The sequence below is a fragment of the Fundulus heteroclitus genome, chromosome 18 (assembly GCF_011125445.2).
Source record: "Fundulus heteroclitus isolate FHET01 chromosome 18, MU-UCD_Fhet_4.1, whole genome shotgun sequence".
NCBI lineage: Eukaryota > Metazoa > Chordata > Actinopteri > Cyprinodontiformes > Fundulidae > Fundulus > Fundulus heteroclitus.
Window position 1 is genome coordinate 1,474,129 of NC_046378.1, and position 17,788 is coordinate 1,491,916.

Consider the following 17,788-nt stretch of genomic DNA (forward strand, 5'->3'; position numbering starts at 1 on the left):
AGGTTACATCCACGTTTACATTGTTTAATCCTTCATTTAGCGCCTTACCTGTTAAATTTCCTTCACATTTTTACATTACAATCACACATATCAATTCTATTTGTTGACAAACACAAAATATTGAATACATGTATGACGTGTAAAACTACTCATACATGGTATTTCTAATAAACATCTGAAAAGTGTGGCATGCATTTTGTTATTTTACCTGAGTCAGTAATTTGCAGAACCACCTTTCACTACAAATTGCAACTGCATCTCTTTGGGGTATGTATCAACCAGTCTGGTGCATGTAGAGAATGAAAATTCCTCTTTGCTAAAAATGTTGAAAATTCTGCATCAGTTTCTTTCAATTATACACAAAGCAGTAGTTTGAAAACTAACAACTATACAACTGTGGGATATCCCGGTGTTTGAGATGAGACGGCCTAGTTTCAGGAGGTTTTTACAGCTGCAACTACAGAAATGAGCTACAAACAGTTTTTAACATGTGCATTTTTTTTTACTTAAGCAAGAATTACAAGTATGCTAAAAATGTCTGTAAGCATATGACCACTGAGCAAAAAAAAAAAAAGAAAAGAAATGCTTTTCATCAGAATCAACAGTCATTTTTTCAGACATTTGGTAAGAACAGGGAACTGGAGTACGAATCTTTGTTTTCTTCTTCATCATGCCCCTTCTGATCCTCCAGAAGTTTATCCAGCAGGTTAGCAGATTCTGGCTCTTCTTCAGGATCCTCGTTTAGAGACTGATCTTGAGCTTCTGGGTCCAGCTCATGCTCTGAGTGCTGTGGGATGTCCAGAATCTGAGGGTGAGGATCCATCTCCTGGGTCTCTTGCTGAGACATCATAGTGGTCAAAGACATGGGTAAAGGCATGTGAACCAAAGGGGATCCAGGCAGAGCTGCAGAACCTGGAGGAAACTGGACACCGGGATTCGGCATGGCCGATATGGTGGTAAGAGGCTGTGCCCATAAGGGATAGGCCAGCCCTGAGTCTGGGAGCTCCATCTGAGCAAGAGAGGCTGGACCTGGAGCCACGGGTATGGTCTGAAACAAACAAACAAACAAAAAAACAACAATAAAAACACATCCCAATTTGTATTATAATTAAATTTAAACAAAGATGGGAGAATGCAATCTGCTGCTGATATTATAAAAACCGCACACACTGAAAAATCTAATACTTAAAATTATAGATGTCAAAGGGTTCAAGTTGGTTCAGAAATTTTTACCATAAGGGGGAGAGGATTCATGTACCATAGTTAATAACTCTGGTACATGAAGGGCTAACTACTAACTAATGTGATTCAACGTTTTCTGTCCTCTGCGTCTCAGTGGTGGTGACTTTTCAAGATTAAATCCCTTTTTGTCATCCAGTCATGGCTGCTACAACTTCCTCGCAAACAGAGGTGTAGCGCAAGGGGTTGGATTTGCCCCACAAACTGTGATTCGGAGCTGCCATCTTGAGTTTATTTATAACAGACAGTACCCTCTTTCACTTATACCTTCCAAAATTTCCTGTCCAGTTAAGTTAATGTATTTGTATGGTGGCCAAATAAATAAATGCTCGGCAAACATGAAAACTATTCCTCACACAAAAAAGAGGCTATGCAGACGACTATATATATATATATATATATATATATATATATATATATATATATATATATATATATATATATATATATATATATATATATAGTCATTTGTTTGTCACTTACAGAAGTTCTTTGAGCACAGCATGCCTATTGTAACACTTCTGTTCCAGGGAAAATAAGAATACCTATTTTTTTGTGGTCAGGGTATGACTAACATTAATTCTTACTGTCAAGAACACTTTCATACACTTTTTGTCAGAAAACCCTTGTTATATCTTTCATGTGTGTTAGTTATTGACCGCACCCGTCATTTAGCTTGGGAGTAATGGTGTAATGTTTTTGCTCAGACTCAGCATGACTGCTGTTGTTGACTGCATTAATATGACACCAACTGAAAGTGGCGGCGTGAACCTTAGCCAAAAGAATAAGGAAGAGATTGCTAATTGCTCTTTACTGTGTTTGCTTCCCTAACTGTAGGTACGCACGCACACACACACACACACACACACACATACACGTTTTTCCTCCAACGTGAGGACCTTTTTTAAGCACAGAATAGGGGCTTACACGTGGGGACCCATCTTTCTAAACAACCTAAAGACTTGGTTTTAGGTTTATAATTTTTTTAGGGACCTTGGAACATGAAATATCAACTTTAATGTAAAAATTTATCAAAATTAGAAAATTTAAAATCTGTCAGGTTTTTGGATCAACATGGGGACTTGGCCATTTCTGACAACCACCAGGTGGCAGTGTTGGGTTTAGTTTTAGGGAAAACCAAGATACATTCGAAGATATCAAATATGAGCAATCAGTGTTCTTTTAAATCAATAAACCACATTATATTAGAATTTTTTTATAAAAAAATATGTTTTTGTGATCTTTTTTACATCTTTTGGTGTGGCAGCATCAGAGCAATCAACCTAAAGAAGTTCAGCAAGCTGATTAAGAAGGCAGGTGCTCCTCTAGAACCTCTGGAAATAATTGTGCAAAGAATGGTTTTGCATAAAAATAAAAAATCCTGGATCCAAACATCCTCTTCATCAGACTGTTATACAACACCAGAGTATCAGGTTTCATTAGATTTCCTGTAATAAAGATCGCTACAGAAGATCCTTCCTGTCTACAGGCATCAGAATCTACAATAGTTCTTTGAAGAAACCTGCAGAATAGGAGCCACAACCTTCAATTTTTCTTTTGGGTTAATAAAATATTTATAAATTCTAATTTAATTAAGTACCTGGTAACCTTGTTATTGCTAACCATTAATACTGGACTCCTCTTTCTGGTTGTATGTAAGCCATTTTATTGAATAGATTTCAAAATTTCTATCTTATGGCAAAGAATACATACAAGCCAATATGTACAAATAAATGAAAAACTAAAACAATACCTATTCATCAATACGTATATATGAACATGCAGTTTTAGTTGACTTGACCTTGACTGCAACTGTCCTAAAAATTCAAAACTCCAAACAGAAGCAGCTTGGATGTGGCACTAACAAATGGCCCGTTTAATAAAAGGGTAGTAATAAAAGGTCAACGCTTGCCTTCTTTTGAAAGTTTTTCGTTTTAATGCGTCTATGCGGTTTTTCACATAGAATTTAACTGCTTGCCATGTCCTGTTTTTGAGGGCCACTGGTGAGGCTTCAATGCACTTCATACACTCGGCTTTCCGAGGAACAGTTCCAAAGTTGATACAGTTCATGAGCGTTTTCTCCACTGCCTGGACTTCTTCTTGGCTCCACTTCTGTCTCTTTGTTTGTGATCGCTCTGAAAAATGAATAGAAGCACTTAAGTTTTCTGCAATCAAAAAATATTTCCATCTTTGTGGCAGGGCAAATATAAAGTTATCACGAAAACATTTCTTCATCACAGTAGTACACTGCAGTAAAATTATTTTTTGATGGAGGGGGTATTACTAGTGATGCTGACAACTATTCATGAATGAAGACAAGTATTGCCAGCTATTCTAAAAGCATTAGTAAATACAATAGAAAAGTCATTGTGCAAAGTATATAATAAGAAAAATTTATGGGGTCAAAGGGATGTTCGAAAAACAACAAAATTGCTCAATATATATATGACATTTCCAAAGGATTTAAACAATAAGAAGGTTTCGGGTGAATTGATGGTGGATAGGTGATGGTGGGGGAGAAGAAATAAAACCAAACTATTGCTTGAGGGTATACAGTCAGAAGAAAAAATAAGCTATCTTGTGTAGAGACATCCTCATCAGGCTGATAAATGAGGGAAAACTCAGATTAACACCAAAAAGTGTTGTGAACTGTTCATTAATTTCCCAATTGTTTAGTTCAATTACAACTGGGGGTAATATTGGAAATAGGTTTACATCTGTTAATGTGAAGTATTTAATGAATAGTGACAGCAAATGTTAGTAAAAATAAGTAAAGTGTTTTCAAGCCTGGCTTACAGGGAGAAAAGCTATTAGGACATTGGACCCGATGGGTGTTATTTTCTTATTATAACATTTTTTTTATTATGACAATTAGGGGTACACCCTGCAACAGACTGGCGACCTGTTCAGGGTGTACCCCGCCTCTCGCCCAGTGAACGCTGGAGATAGGCACCAGCAACCCCTGTGACCCCATGAGGAATTAAGTGGGTCAGAACATTGATGGATGGATATAACAATTAGAAGTAAAGTAATTTTTAATTTTGAGGATTGTCTTTCTGGAAACATTTTAAAAGATTCTACCCACTTATAATCAAACTTTGAAGAGAAATTACCTTTAGTTGTGTTAGAATTTCCAGAGACTTCAATGGCCACTGGTACCTCGTCATCTGATCTTTCTATTAAATGAAACAAAACTTAGTATACATGCAACTTTGAGAAAATCATTACGGGTCTCATTTATAAAGCGTGCATATGCACAAAACAGAGGCTAAGACTTGCATACACCACTTTCTATGAAAAGTTTCTTATTCATAAAACAGAAACTTGATGTGAAAATGTGCGATTCCTCACGCCAACTCTGACCCATGCATATGCAAAATTTGGACATGGGGAATTTCTGATGCAGATGTTAAAATGGTGAGTTGCAGCCAAGCTGCTGGATAATTCCTCTCATGTGTTAAATATATCTACAGACTTTAATCATAGATCGACTCTATGCATGTTAAACTGTGGTGTGATATATGCTGGTAAGCCATAACTATACATGAGGACCTGTCACATAAACAACAAAAAAAGAACAATAAGCCCACTCAAATCTTAAAGCAAAGTCTGCACAATAACATTTTTTAATCACCTTTTACCTATCTCCGTGGATCACCAGGGTGTTGTGTTCCACAAATTAACAGATATTGGGACAGAATATAAAAAATAAATAAAACCATAAAATATTTTGTACGTAAAGCTGGGCTATTTTGCATTGGCACTGCTGGAACACTATAAAGATGGACAGAATTATGAGGCAACATGTGTTCAGGGATCACAAAGATTTCCTGATCCATGATGACTGGTTTATAAGCCCATTTAGACTGCCATAGTGCATTCTTCTTTTCTCGATATGCTGAACTGGGTCAAGTATTGGAGAGACCGACATGACTGAACCACACTCTCCCCATTCAGTTACAGTTGTTAACAACTCGGAGGGCCGGGAGTACGCTTTTATATCATGAATGTGCAAAAACATCAAGGTGTAGCATGCTAATTTTTGTTGTTTATTTCTTTACTTCCACCTTTAAATCCGACAACTTTTTTCTTTCAGCCATGGTCCTCTCTATGCTGTTCACTGCATTAAGTGTAGTGGCAACATATTGCCACGCAGTAGGTCTAAATTTGTTTTTGTTTGTCACACCATTGCCAAATAGGATGTGTTGTCAACTCTCCACATCACCAAAACACCTATGTCTGCCTCATTAAAATAGATTTTTCCCCCGCTCTTTTCTTAGTGGTTGCCATGAAATAACATTAATCAGCTGGCTCATTTAAATACACCTGAACATGAGGAGGAACCTTTTGTACAAACTTTGAAGTGCAGCTGGGATCTATAAAGTGAAACTATGTGCTTGTGTGCGCCTGTCATTTTTGTCATATGGGCGTACACACACTTTTACTCCTTTTTAAATGAGACCCCAGGTACAGAGTAAACTGAAAACCTATATAGATTATATATAAATTATAGAAGACAAAAAGAGCATGCCTGAAGAAGAGTAATAATAACGGACAGTGTGTCCTCTAAAGGTCCAATATTTATTAGAAAATTACAATGTAATTTTATTTCTACTCAGAAAGTTTCTTACCTTTGGCTGAAGGCAGATCTTTGTTCTTTTCAACTTTAGTTGTGCATCTCCTTCTCACCCCAAACTGACCTAAATAAAGCAGGTCTATTAGGTAAATGAGCATTCAGCAGTAAGCAGTCAGTATGTTTGCTTTAAGACAAGCATTTTGAATGACTAATTTAACAGTTGACCTTCTTGCAAATTTCTTAATAGCACTTAATCAGAAGCTGCTGACATTGTAATCATCTAATTTTCACCATCAATAATTAGTTTGGCCCTGTTAGCAAAAGTTTTTAAAACATTCTTTCTTTTATGGATGAAGTCTTTCAATCATTAAGTTTCAAAGATCCCTATATTTGAGTAAAAACCAAATGTAAAAATTCAAAATCCTTTAATGGAAACTGCACTAATTAAGTAATTACAACCCTTCGGAATAGGAGGATTTTCAGGGGATTTTATTATATCCTTATTCACTTAAAGTGTTTTTCATATATCCACATCTCGGGTAGTGCTGGATGTGACATCAGTCAATTCAAGTCATCATAATTGAATTTCCAACTGTTTTTGGCCTCATAAATACGCATAAATACACTAACTAATCCTTATACATTACATAAGGGCTTTATATCTGAATAATTTTTTGAATGATCATCTGCTGTATTATCTTAAAAGGGGAAGTCCGGTCAACAAGGAAAAATCAGGGGATCATTAACTAAAACTAAAACTAATTTGTTCGTGGTTATTTAATTAATTTAGCGTTAATCAATAAGAAAATAAAAAGCATAAATTGTATCTGGATCACTGTGTACGGGGGCGGCCATTATTGCCCAAATATGGGCAATGACGGCCGTCTGACATCATATCCTGTGACGTAGAATTGCGGAGAGCCAACGGCAGATCTCCGTGCTTTACAAGCAAACTCAACAGGAGCTGTTGTACACAGCTGCGTTCAGAAACAATTATTTCGGATTTCCAGAGGACTTCACCATTGAAATTTGCGAGAGCTATTGTTGAAGCAACAATGCTCACGTGCATGGCCGTTGGATGTTCCAATACATCAGGTAAAAGGTGAAAAAACATTAGTTTTTTTCACCTTTCCTATTCATGATCCACCATGGGCTGTTTTGTTGAAATACCTACTTGAAGAGGGAGGATTTGCCATCGTGCTTCTGGCGAGAGAGAAAACACGTCGTTTGTAGCCAACATTTGGAAGAAGAATGTTTTCAAGATTACATGAGAGTGAGACTTTTAGGTACGTTTTTCTTTTTCATAAGATAGAATTTCTGCTAACAGTTGCTTACCCGACCATAGCAGCGGAGGGATACAACACACTTGGGAAGAGTGCTCACAGGGGCGAATACCACTTAATTTATATGACTTTGGTGTTATTTTTTCTAAAGTCGCTTGTAAATTTAATGAGTTGCGGGATGCAGGTTTTTATGGGCTTGTTTCTGAAAGTGAAGTGGCTTGTTTGGGGTCTAAACTAAGTGACGATGAAATATCCCTCCTCCTCATAACGCACTGCAGCTCATCCTGACAGGAGGACAGAGTAAACTCGGAATGAGCCGATCTGTTTTCTGCAGTTACGGTTGCAATAACTGATGATAACTGCTAAAAGTATATTATGCGGTGCAGATCCCCATTTTGAGCAGAGATTAGTTCTAAAGATGAGTTTTATACTCATCTTATAACATTGCAGAACCCAACCCATAAACCGTACTCTAATGCTTATTTGTTGTGTTTTTATGTCTCTAAAATGTAAAATTAGTATTAATTTAAATATAAATGCTTAATATCATGTCTATCTTTGTTTAAGGGGTTAAAAAATATTTTGGCATGAAAACGGGTATTTATTTACAAGGGGACAGATAGGGCATTGGGACTTGCTGAACAGCCGATCCCGCGACCTGACGTCACAAACTGGGAGGTGGCAGTACTGTTCTTCACCAAGATGGCGGCCCCCATAAAAGCACCTTCAAATGAAAATTACTCTTAACTAAAAAAGCTTATAATTTATTGAACAGTATGTAATAATTTTATATTTAGAGTACTTTCACCAGTTTGAATACTGATTTTGACCGGACTTCTCCTTTAACAGCTGTAGCATTAATCACAATAATTTCTCAGACTACTTATGTTTTAGTCTATTTTCTTCAATGTTGAGATTTTCTTTTACATTGTTTTGAAGAGAAGTCTCACAGGATGAGATGCAGAGAGTTACAACAATTACACTGGCACTCGAAAAACAGCGATAAATGGAAATACCGACCCTCTGCAGCATTGACTAATTCAAACTTTTAGGTATTTTCTTTTGTTCAAAACTGTCATGGAATACTGCTATTGTTTGACATTTCATCCATACCTGATGATCTAGAAGATGAAGTTGCAGCATCCCTCTCAGTTGAGTCACCCTCCTTTTTAGTGTCAATGACGCTTGTAGATAAACTTACAATCACACTGTTGGTTCTTGTGAGCTCTGGCACGCTCATGTCCTGGATTACTGCAGCTGGCGTTGGACCAAGGATGATGGAATCGTCACTCTCGCTGGATGACTGTTGTGAGTGCTAAAAATTGAGAAGCTCAACAGTTAATTAGCCCACCCCTACATGAAATGTAATAAGTAACAACGGAGCTACAAAGTTAACTTTAACTGTATCAAAGTATTTAGAAATTCCTAAGATGTCAGTTCTCAACAGCAACAAAAATGCAAAGGGTCCTTGAGATTAAATTGGAGTTTCTGGATTTGATGGTCACTTGATCACTTGGCCAACACATTTTGTCAATTTAACATAGGGTGGGAAATAAAGCAAATACCTTGCTTATATATTTAATACAAATCATGTAGCGAACCACCCTAATGTATCACAAATATTCCAAAAGCTAAGTTTGCTATGATCAGATGTCCCTATAAAAAAACAAAACAAAAAAACAAAAAAATTACCTTTGGAAAATTAGCTTTGGATTTTGATATCCATTACCAACTAATTCAAATCACTAAGTTTAGGTTAAAAGACTATTTGATCCAGCATTAGCTATGGTTTTCTAAATTGTATTTATTTATCTTTTCTATTTTGCATGGCTTTAGTGGCTCGCTTTTTCAACACAGTAGGCTGACAGGAAGGGGTCTAAATTTGAGTTGATTTCATAATTATAGCAGGTACAAGATATTTGAAACTCCTTTTGAAAAATATTTTACAAATCTTAAGTCAAATCAGCCTCACATACACTGGTACATTTACTGAAGACAAACCCATAACAGTTATCTCTGGGATGTAGATCACAAAAAAACTGAAGCAAAACTAACCATTAAACCTTTTTGATGCAGAGAAGACGTCCACTCCTTTTCTTCAATTGCTGTCTTTACACAGGCCGCTTTATAACGAGCCTCACATCTATCAGGTTGTGCTCTGACTATCACGAGACGACGAGAGTGAGGCTTTTGGTCCTATAAAAACACAAAAACCAAGCATTTTTAAATGTCCACATTATAAAGTGAAAAAGACTGGAAACAGCAAAAGACCTTGGAGGAACTAAACCCTGATCACAATGAGAATGATGCACCCAGGTGAAACTAAGGCAAGTATCAGTGAGTCTAGTCCTACAGCAGCACACCTGATCCGAAACAAATGGTTCTCCAATAGCTTGTTATCACACATTTGTTAATGATCCATTTTGGTCAAGTGTGGTGGAGCAGGAAAACATCAAAAACGTGCAGGACACCAGCCTTCAGAGACTGGAACTGCTGATCCCTGCTTTAGGCATTTATCTACTCAACAGCTTGATCACAGATAGCTATATCATGTGTCTCAAACTGCTTGTGATCAATTTAAAAAAAAAGTGAAGCAGTAGGGACATAAAAAATTTAATTTTTTAAATAATAGAGGTCTAAACAGAACTGATTTCCATCATCTATGATCTAGACATACTATCTGCATTGGACCTGAAAGGCCAACTTGGATGAAGACCTGTTTTCAAGATAAGGCTTCCGCCCAAACTCAATACTAAAAGCTTAAATCACATTTCAGGGAATTTAGACAAATCACATTTTACTCCAGTTCCTAATTCACACCTCATGACTCACAGTGACTCCCCAAAAGACAAAGAAACCCAAACCTTTATCATTCTACAAAGAATATACAGTCTGGTGTAATGTGTTCTTCAGGCCCTGTCCCAGCAGAAGCAACCATTTTAGCTGACCATGTCTATCATCTCCCATTAGAACACATGTAAACATTTATAACCCTTTTCAATAACACAAGCAGGCTTACTGAAATAACTTGTGTATTTCATGATCTCTGTTCTATTAGATTTGCAGCTTTCAAACTTTTTTTATTATTTTGCATTTGAATCCTTTTAGTGAGCAGTCATATTTAACAAAATCATTTTTAACTACCTTTATTTTTAGCTTATTTTCATTAATTGTTGCTTTCATCTCTATTTTTTTGCTGGACCTCAATAGGTGGAAAATAAAATGTACATTGCTTCTCATTAGCTATAGCTCGGCTAATTTCAGCAAGCTATCCTAGTGAAACTCGATTGAAACAGAGCTTTTACAGAAGTGTAAACAGTGCTTAAAAGAATATCTAACTGTGTGCTATGTAGATAAAGGCATTTAGATAACAACTTGGAGTCCGTTAAAATAAGAGGAATCTTACCATTTTCTGTACAGCTATGTTGGTTCTCCTTCCTCAAGTGGTAGCATGAAGGTCTAATTTCCCTCCGTAGTTGCAGGTGTGTAGCAGTCATAAAGGAGCGCTTGATTTTGTCTCCGGCTCACACTGGAGTTCCCGGTTGGGTGGAAAAAGCAGCTTGCTGAGGCTGACGGCTCAGCCCTGTGTACACAACTAATAACACCTTAACTCTGCCTTCACAACTTTACCGCATATCAATTACTTAATAAAACTGAAATAAAAGAAAAAAATGGTAATCTCCCATAGTAATGCGTCTGGAGTGAAAGGTATTTTTTGTAATGGAGATTTTGTGTGTTTCACACCAGTTAAATCTGCTGGGTTTGATCATTTTGGCAAACCCTGGAGGGAGAGCTGAGGGGGGATGGGCATGGGTGTGGTGGGGACGTCAAATCTCAGGATGTGTGTGAGATGGCAGCCATTATAGAGACTGGACAGTGGGGCTACAGCCAGTGGCGGCTCCAGAGACTTATAAGTGTGAGGGGGGTATAAAAATGTTTTGATGGATAAAATACTAAAACATAATAACAAAAATTACATATTTGTTTTGCAGTTTAGTTAAATCCTAAGTATTCAGCTATTGTCTTTGTCTTAAATTAAGTTATGTAATGCTGATCCCATTTAGATCTGAGCTGATGCATAAGTGGACTAAGCAGCTGCTTAGGGCCCCCTAGTCCTTCCGGAGCTCCATAAATGCTTATATTGTAACACAGATCCTAGATCTAGAATTTGAACTTTTTTTTCATGACAATGCTCTTAAACTCCCAGTCAGAGCACTCAAAACAGTCCTGAAGTGCATCATCCTTCAGTCTACACCCTCAACTGCTTCACTGTAGGTTTAGCTCTGATCAGCAGGGGCCTGTATGCAGGAATTAGCATTGCAGAAAATCAGAATCAGACATATTTTAATAATTCCAGAGGAAAATTACTTTTGTTTCATGCATATATATATATATATATATATATATATATATATATATATATATATATATATATATATATATTATTGAACCCGTTTGCAAATATAGCTTCCAGACCCCTAATGTGACATAAAAAAAAAAAATTAATCTCCCACTTCCACGCTGGAGACAGAACTCAAAAAAATGCCACTTATTTTAACATAATGTTAAAATTATTATTGAACCCGTTTGCAAATATAGCTTCCAGACCCCTAATGTGAAATAAAAAAGGCGGCTCCAATTAAGGCCTCATTAAGGTGAAAAAAACAGCTGCTGGGAGACAAAGGAAAGAGCTACATGGGCTCGAGTGGGCTTGTTTCGATCATCTCGATTTACTGTTTCGTTTGGTACCAAGTTTGTGAGGCTGCGCCGCTGCTATGCCAACCGGTGGCAAAAAACACACTTCTTTTTAGGAGGCCCTGATTAAGGCCTCATTAAGGTCAAAAACCAGCTGCTGGCAGACAAAAGAAAGAGCTAGATGGGCTCGAGTGGGCTTGTTTCGATCGTCTCCATTTACTCTTTCGTTTGGTACCAAGTTTGTGAGGCTACGATGCTCCTTTGCTAAACAGTGGCACAAAACACTGCTTTCTAGGAGGCCCCATTGAGGCCTCCTCAGCAAGGTGAAAAAAACAGCTGCTGGGAGACAAAGGAAAGAGCTACATGGGCTCAAGTGGGCTTGTTTCGATCGTCTCCATTTACTGTTTCGTTTGGTACCAAGTTTGTGAGGCTACGATGCTCCTTTGCTAAACAGTGGGACAAAACACTGCTTTCTAGGCGGCTCCAATTATGGCCTCATTAAGGTGAAAAAAACAGCTGCTTGCTGACAAAAGAAAGAGCTATATGGGCTCGAGTGGGCTTGTTTCGATCGTCTCAATTTACTCTTTTGTTTGGTACCAAGTTTGTTACCCTTCGTTGCTCCTATGCTGAACAGTGGCACAAAACACACTGCTTCTTAGAAGCAGTGTGTTTTGTGCATCTCTTTTTCATATTTCAAACGGTTGCCATTCTTAGATGCAAGCACCCAGAGGCACAAAAATCACAGACGGCGGTTGAGGGGTGAGCTAGAACTCATATCTGAATTTTGGTATCGCTGCGCATAAATAAACCTTTCTGCCTCAGCTTTTGAGACTCAAATACTGTCTTGAGCCCTTAGGAAGTTGGCTGATTTTTTTCGGGGCAATCAGCTTTTGTTGTTTTTTTCACAGAAGGCTGATTTTAACATATTTTTTAGGTAACCTTATGAGGAGCAGAACCTGTGATTTTGAACTTCCTGGGTGGTTCCACGTGGACACAGTAGGGGTCAAAAGGTGAAAATGTGCAACCTTTGCTGGCACACAGCTCACACACGGTTTGTCTGTTCCAGCTCCAACTCGGCATACAAGAGCCCCTTTGAGGCATCTACCAACAGGAAAGAGCTCATACCTGTATCCCCTTCCTATAGCTACTTCCTTTTAGCAATGAGATAAGAAGATGTGGTTAGTGGCATGTTGTAGAGCACTTCCAGGAAATGAGCATTTATAAGGTTGGTCCAAATCCATGAGCTGCAAAGGCCTCAATGATCAAAAATCAAATATTGCTTGGCTGGTGGCATAGCTCCAGAAACAAAACGGGCCCAGAGTTCCACTCTTGGCCATATGCTGCAGTACCATTTCCCACCACCATTGGTGCTATTGATATTTGGACAGGCCTGTACACCATCCCTCCTTCTGTACACCTTGGCCCCTAAGAAACGCTCATAATTAAATAAGCCACGGTCTCGGCCAATAGCAAAAGCTTCCCCACTTTTCCCTTTACCCCCGAGGTGGGACGCCACTTAAATCTTCTCCTTTCAATAAGCCCGTCCCGTCTCGACCCTCCTTTCATCCCCCGATGTTGCTTTCCTCCTCTACAACCTCGGCGTGTTTTTCTCCAGAGTTCGGATGGTATTTCAGCAGGTCTGGCTACCACGCCGGTTGGCATTAGAGCGATCAGCTGTTCTCCGGAGTAAACAAAGGCAGTGTATCCCGGTAAGCGCGGCATGATAAAAACAACACGAAAAGGCACGAAAACTCTCTGAGAATGACCTCGTTAGAGAGGACAATACTTCACAGAGTTACCATCAAAAAACAAGAGCAATCAAAAATAGAAGAAAGAAAGTTAAAAAGCAAAACGGAGCGATGTAACTGCAGCATGCTGCTTTCGCGCATGCGCACTTCGGTCCAGGTGGTCTGATTAGCTGAGGTGGGGGTAGGGGGCTGCTCTAAATGCATCTTTAATATTTGTGTAAATTAAGTCTAGAGTGTTATCTCCTCGAGAAGCAAAATGCATTTTTAGTAGAAATGAGGGAGAACAGTTTTCATATTGGCTTGGTTAAAATCCCTAGCAATGAGCAGCAGATTTCTGCTCAGAGACAGTCTGATAGAGAACAATCATTGCCTCTTTTGTATTAGCGCTCGGAGGCACGTAAACCGCTGTGATGGTAACAACAGTGAACTCTCTGGGCTCTCTGAACAGACGTTGGAGAACAGGATGGATGGCAGCGGTGTTCTGTAGGGGTTAGCTGTTAGCTTAGCTGCTAAACCTCCCCGACAGCCGCATTTTTTCGGTCAGCTGCATCGCTTCCTCTTGGCCCTCCCCCAGCGTGAGCTGCTGGGCGAGTTTGCTGCGTTGCGGGCCTCTGGGACTTGCTCCCGGAGTACTCGGAAGCCACGTTAACAATTGAGCGTAGTTGTGGTTACGAGTCCAAAAGAACTACACGACTAACCCCAGCAGGCGCTGATAGTCAAGTACTGATCGGCTGGGTTGATGAGTAGTTTTGAGTGAGTTTGGCGGCATTTTTTATGAAAAATGTCTGCAAGTTGGTCAGAGCTGTATGGAGCCGCTACCTCCAGACGCGCTGCCGGAAGTCTCCTGCTTATCAGAGCAAAACCTACAGTGAGGCAGATGAGAGTTGATGCTGATTCTTTGGGAGATTTGAGGCACTAAACAGCAATCCAGCAGTGAAAGCTGCTCCCCATCAGGAAGAGGATGCACTCTGCCTTGACACAGCCAACGTGTTGAAGACCCTGAGAAGAGTGAACTCAAAGGCCCCAGGCCCCGACAACATACCTGGGCGGGTGTTCGGGGAATGTGCAGGTCAGCTGGCTGGTGTCCTCACAGACATTTTTAACACCTCGCTGGATAAAGCATCAGTGCCAGAATGCTTTAAGTCTTCCTCCATCATTCCGGTGCCAAAGAAACCTGAAGTCACCTAATTTAATGACTACCGGCCTGTTGCACTGATTCCCATCATGATGAAGTGCTTTGAAAGGCTGGTAAAATAACACATCTTCTCCAGTGTCCCCCAACATTCGACCCGTTCCAGTTTGCATACCAGTGGAACCCCTTTACTGAAGACTCCTCTCATCCGCTCTTCAACTAAACCTGGCACACCTGGAAGAGAACAACCATTTGCGGATGCTGCTCCTGGACTTCCGTCAAGACGGAGGAGATCATCGACGACTTCAGGAAAAACCGGTCCCGCCACCTCCACAGCTGAGTGTTGAGGTGGTCACCAGCACCAAATTCTTGGGTGTGCACATCACAGACAACCTCACCTGGTCTGTGAACACCATGTCAGTAGTCAAGAGGGCAAATAAGCACTTATACTTTGTGCGGAGGATGAGGAGAGCCCACCTGCCCCCGCCCATCCTCAAGACCTTCTACAGAAGCACCAAAGTAAGCATTCTGACCAACTGTCTCTCTGTGTGGTGTGGAGGCTACAGCGCTTCTGACTGGAAGTATGTGAGGAGAGTGGTAAGGACAGAGGTCATCCATTAATTTTCCTCTGGGATAATTAAAGTATTTCTGATTCTAATTCTGATGAAGGACATTTCATCTTAGCGCTGCATAACATCCACAGTAACCCCTCACACCCCCACCATGGACTGTTCTCCATGCTGCTCTCTGAGAAGAGGCTTTGCAGCATCCACTGAAGGTCCACCAGCTTCTGCAAAAGCTTTTTCCCCGTTGCCATCAGACTGTTGAACTCTAAACTGGACTCTGCATCACACATGCACAGAACTGAACTTTATGGCCATTTCACATCATTTTGCACTGCAAACATTGCTGAACTTTCATAATCCATTTAAACTTAAAAGTACACAATTGAACGATTGCTGCATTTTAGCACCGATATTATTCTCATCATGGCTACACTTTATATTGTAATGGTATTTTATCTCAATTGCAATCTCATTACATTGTTGTAAGCTGTGTGCAAAGTAATTTTGTTTTGTATGCACTATGTTAATACAAAATGACAAAGTTTGTTTTACTCTAAGCAGGCATGAATGCTGTGGTTTGATTAAACTTTGACCCAAAAAGCAACAGACCAAAGCCATAAATTGTGAATCCATAAACATCACCACTGCTTGGGAGTGCATGAAGAGGGGCAGGGCTGTTTCGTGGTGGGGGTCGGGGGGGTTAAGACCCTGTATGCCCCCACTACTGCTGCCATTGCTACAGCACATCATGAAAATGACATGTGGCTAAATAAATACATAAATTAAGATAATTTGCAGAAAGGGAAAATATATGTAAACTTCAACTTAAAATAAAATAAATTAAATGAAAAATACTTTATTAATTCAGACTGTAAGAAATAAAAGTAAAAAGTTGGACTTTAAAAGTTAAAGTTTAAACTGACCATTAAATTGCAGTAATCATTCTGACCAATAGAGGTCACATAAATTGACCAATAATTTGCAATATACATTCTGACCAATAGAGGTCACTAGAGATAGAGCAGGTAGTGACGCACTCTTCCAGAACAGCGATCTCATGGGGACTGCAGTACCTCTGTGTGTCCACCTGGCGCGCATGCCCATACACTCACACAAAAATTTGTCTTGAAATGAAGCTCATGGGGACTTCCTCAAAAATTGCATGGAGCATATCTATACACTATTTTCTGCTTCAAAATAGGCTTGTGCCGGTGGGGACCTCAAATGTAGTCCCCACGGGTCAACAGGTCCCCACGTGTATTCACGCAGTTAGGCCAAAATCCCCACGTAGGTGGAAATACAAGTACACACACACACACACACACACACACACACACACACACACACACACACACACACACACACACACTTTTATCTTGATATATTTAGTGAGTACTGTGTTGATTCTCATTGACTTCCATTAATTTTCTATAATTTTCTAACTTTCTATACCTTAACCCTGACAATAACCCCAAACCTAAACATTGCCAGTTCATATCTGAACCTAACTTTAACATTCACACCTTAGTCCTAGATCTTACTATTAGCAAAATACAAAGTGAGGACCAGCAAAATGTCGTCACTTGGGTAGAAACAGTGCTCACTTTGATGGTGAAAACAGAAAAATGGTCCTCACACTGATGCCTAAACAGAAGGACACACACGCACACACATACAACAGTGCACAGTGTAAAGAGACAGTAAAAAGACTGTATGTCAAGGTGAGGTTAATATTTTGCCAAAAACATTGGCTCTTTCCCTCACCTTGTTAACAGCCTGAAAAATCTATCAAAATAATGAATTATTGTTTCTTAAGCATGTTGTGCAACTATAGCAGAGCCAGTCTGAGCTTGTATGACTAGTGTATTACAAAAGACTGCTACTGAGTAAACCCCCCACCCCCTAAATTCCTTTGCTGGCGATGATTACTCAAGCTCAGATTTATGTATTTGGAATCATTTATTTCAGAATATTTTAGCTAGTGTTAGAAATATGGAATATATTTATTCCTGCACTGCTGTTTTGTATCAGGTGAAGTCAACGTGACCTTACAATATTAGTAATGTATTTAATTAGAATTTATTTTATCATTTTTGGTTAATAACATTTACATTTTTCTACACTATAACCAAAAACTTAAATTTGTTTTATTGGGATTTTCTGTGATAGTTGAAAACAAAGTTGTGCAAAATTGTAAAATGAAAAGAAAAATAAATATTTTGTGTCCTCCAAAGTGTCTGTCAAAGAAAAACCTGAAAACAGCAGTGTATATTTCCTTTCCGCTCACTTTGCTCTAACACCCCATTATACATTAAGTGAAACAAACTGGATTTGCATGTCAACTGCTGAATCCCTTCATTTGTTCTTCCATCATCTTTCGGTTATCAGTGATCAAAAAAGTAGAACAGGTACAGGAGGAAACCCAGAGACACTCTCCAGCTCATTCTGGGGGATCCCAAGGTGTTCCCACGTCAGAAGGGAAAAATGTCATAGTCTCGTCAGCAAGTTCTGGCTTTGCCCAGTGTTCACCTCCCAATGCTACATGCTTG

General features: G+C 39.2%; 1 protein-coding gene and 1 long non-coding RNA gene across 2 annotated transcripts in view; both read right to left on the reverse strand.

Annotated features, from left to right (window-relative positions):
* Positions 1 to 318: 318 nt before the first annotated feature.
* Positions 319 to 17,788, reverse strand: part of LOC105919560 (POU class 2 homeobox associating factor 1) — a 51,296-nt gene continuing 33,826 nt past the window's right edge. The window contains exon 5 of the mRNA XM_012854893.3: positions 319 to 1,048. Within this exon, the coding sequence (XP_012710347.1) occupies positions 614 to 1,048 (435 nt within the window). The 3' untranslated portion in view covers positions 319 to 613. The remainder of the gene's footprint in view (positions 1,049 to 17,788) is intronic.
* LOC118566748 lies at positions 2,337 to 6,268 on the reverse strand. The gene is made up of 3 exons (XR_004933270.1): positions 5,871 to 6,268; positions 4,353 to 4,415; positions 2,337 to 3,374 (listed from the first exon to the last, which is right to left on the reverse strand). It is a non-coding gene; the product is annotated as an uncharacterized LOC118566748 (long non-coding RNA).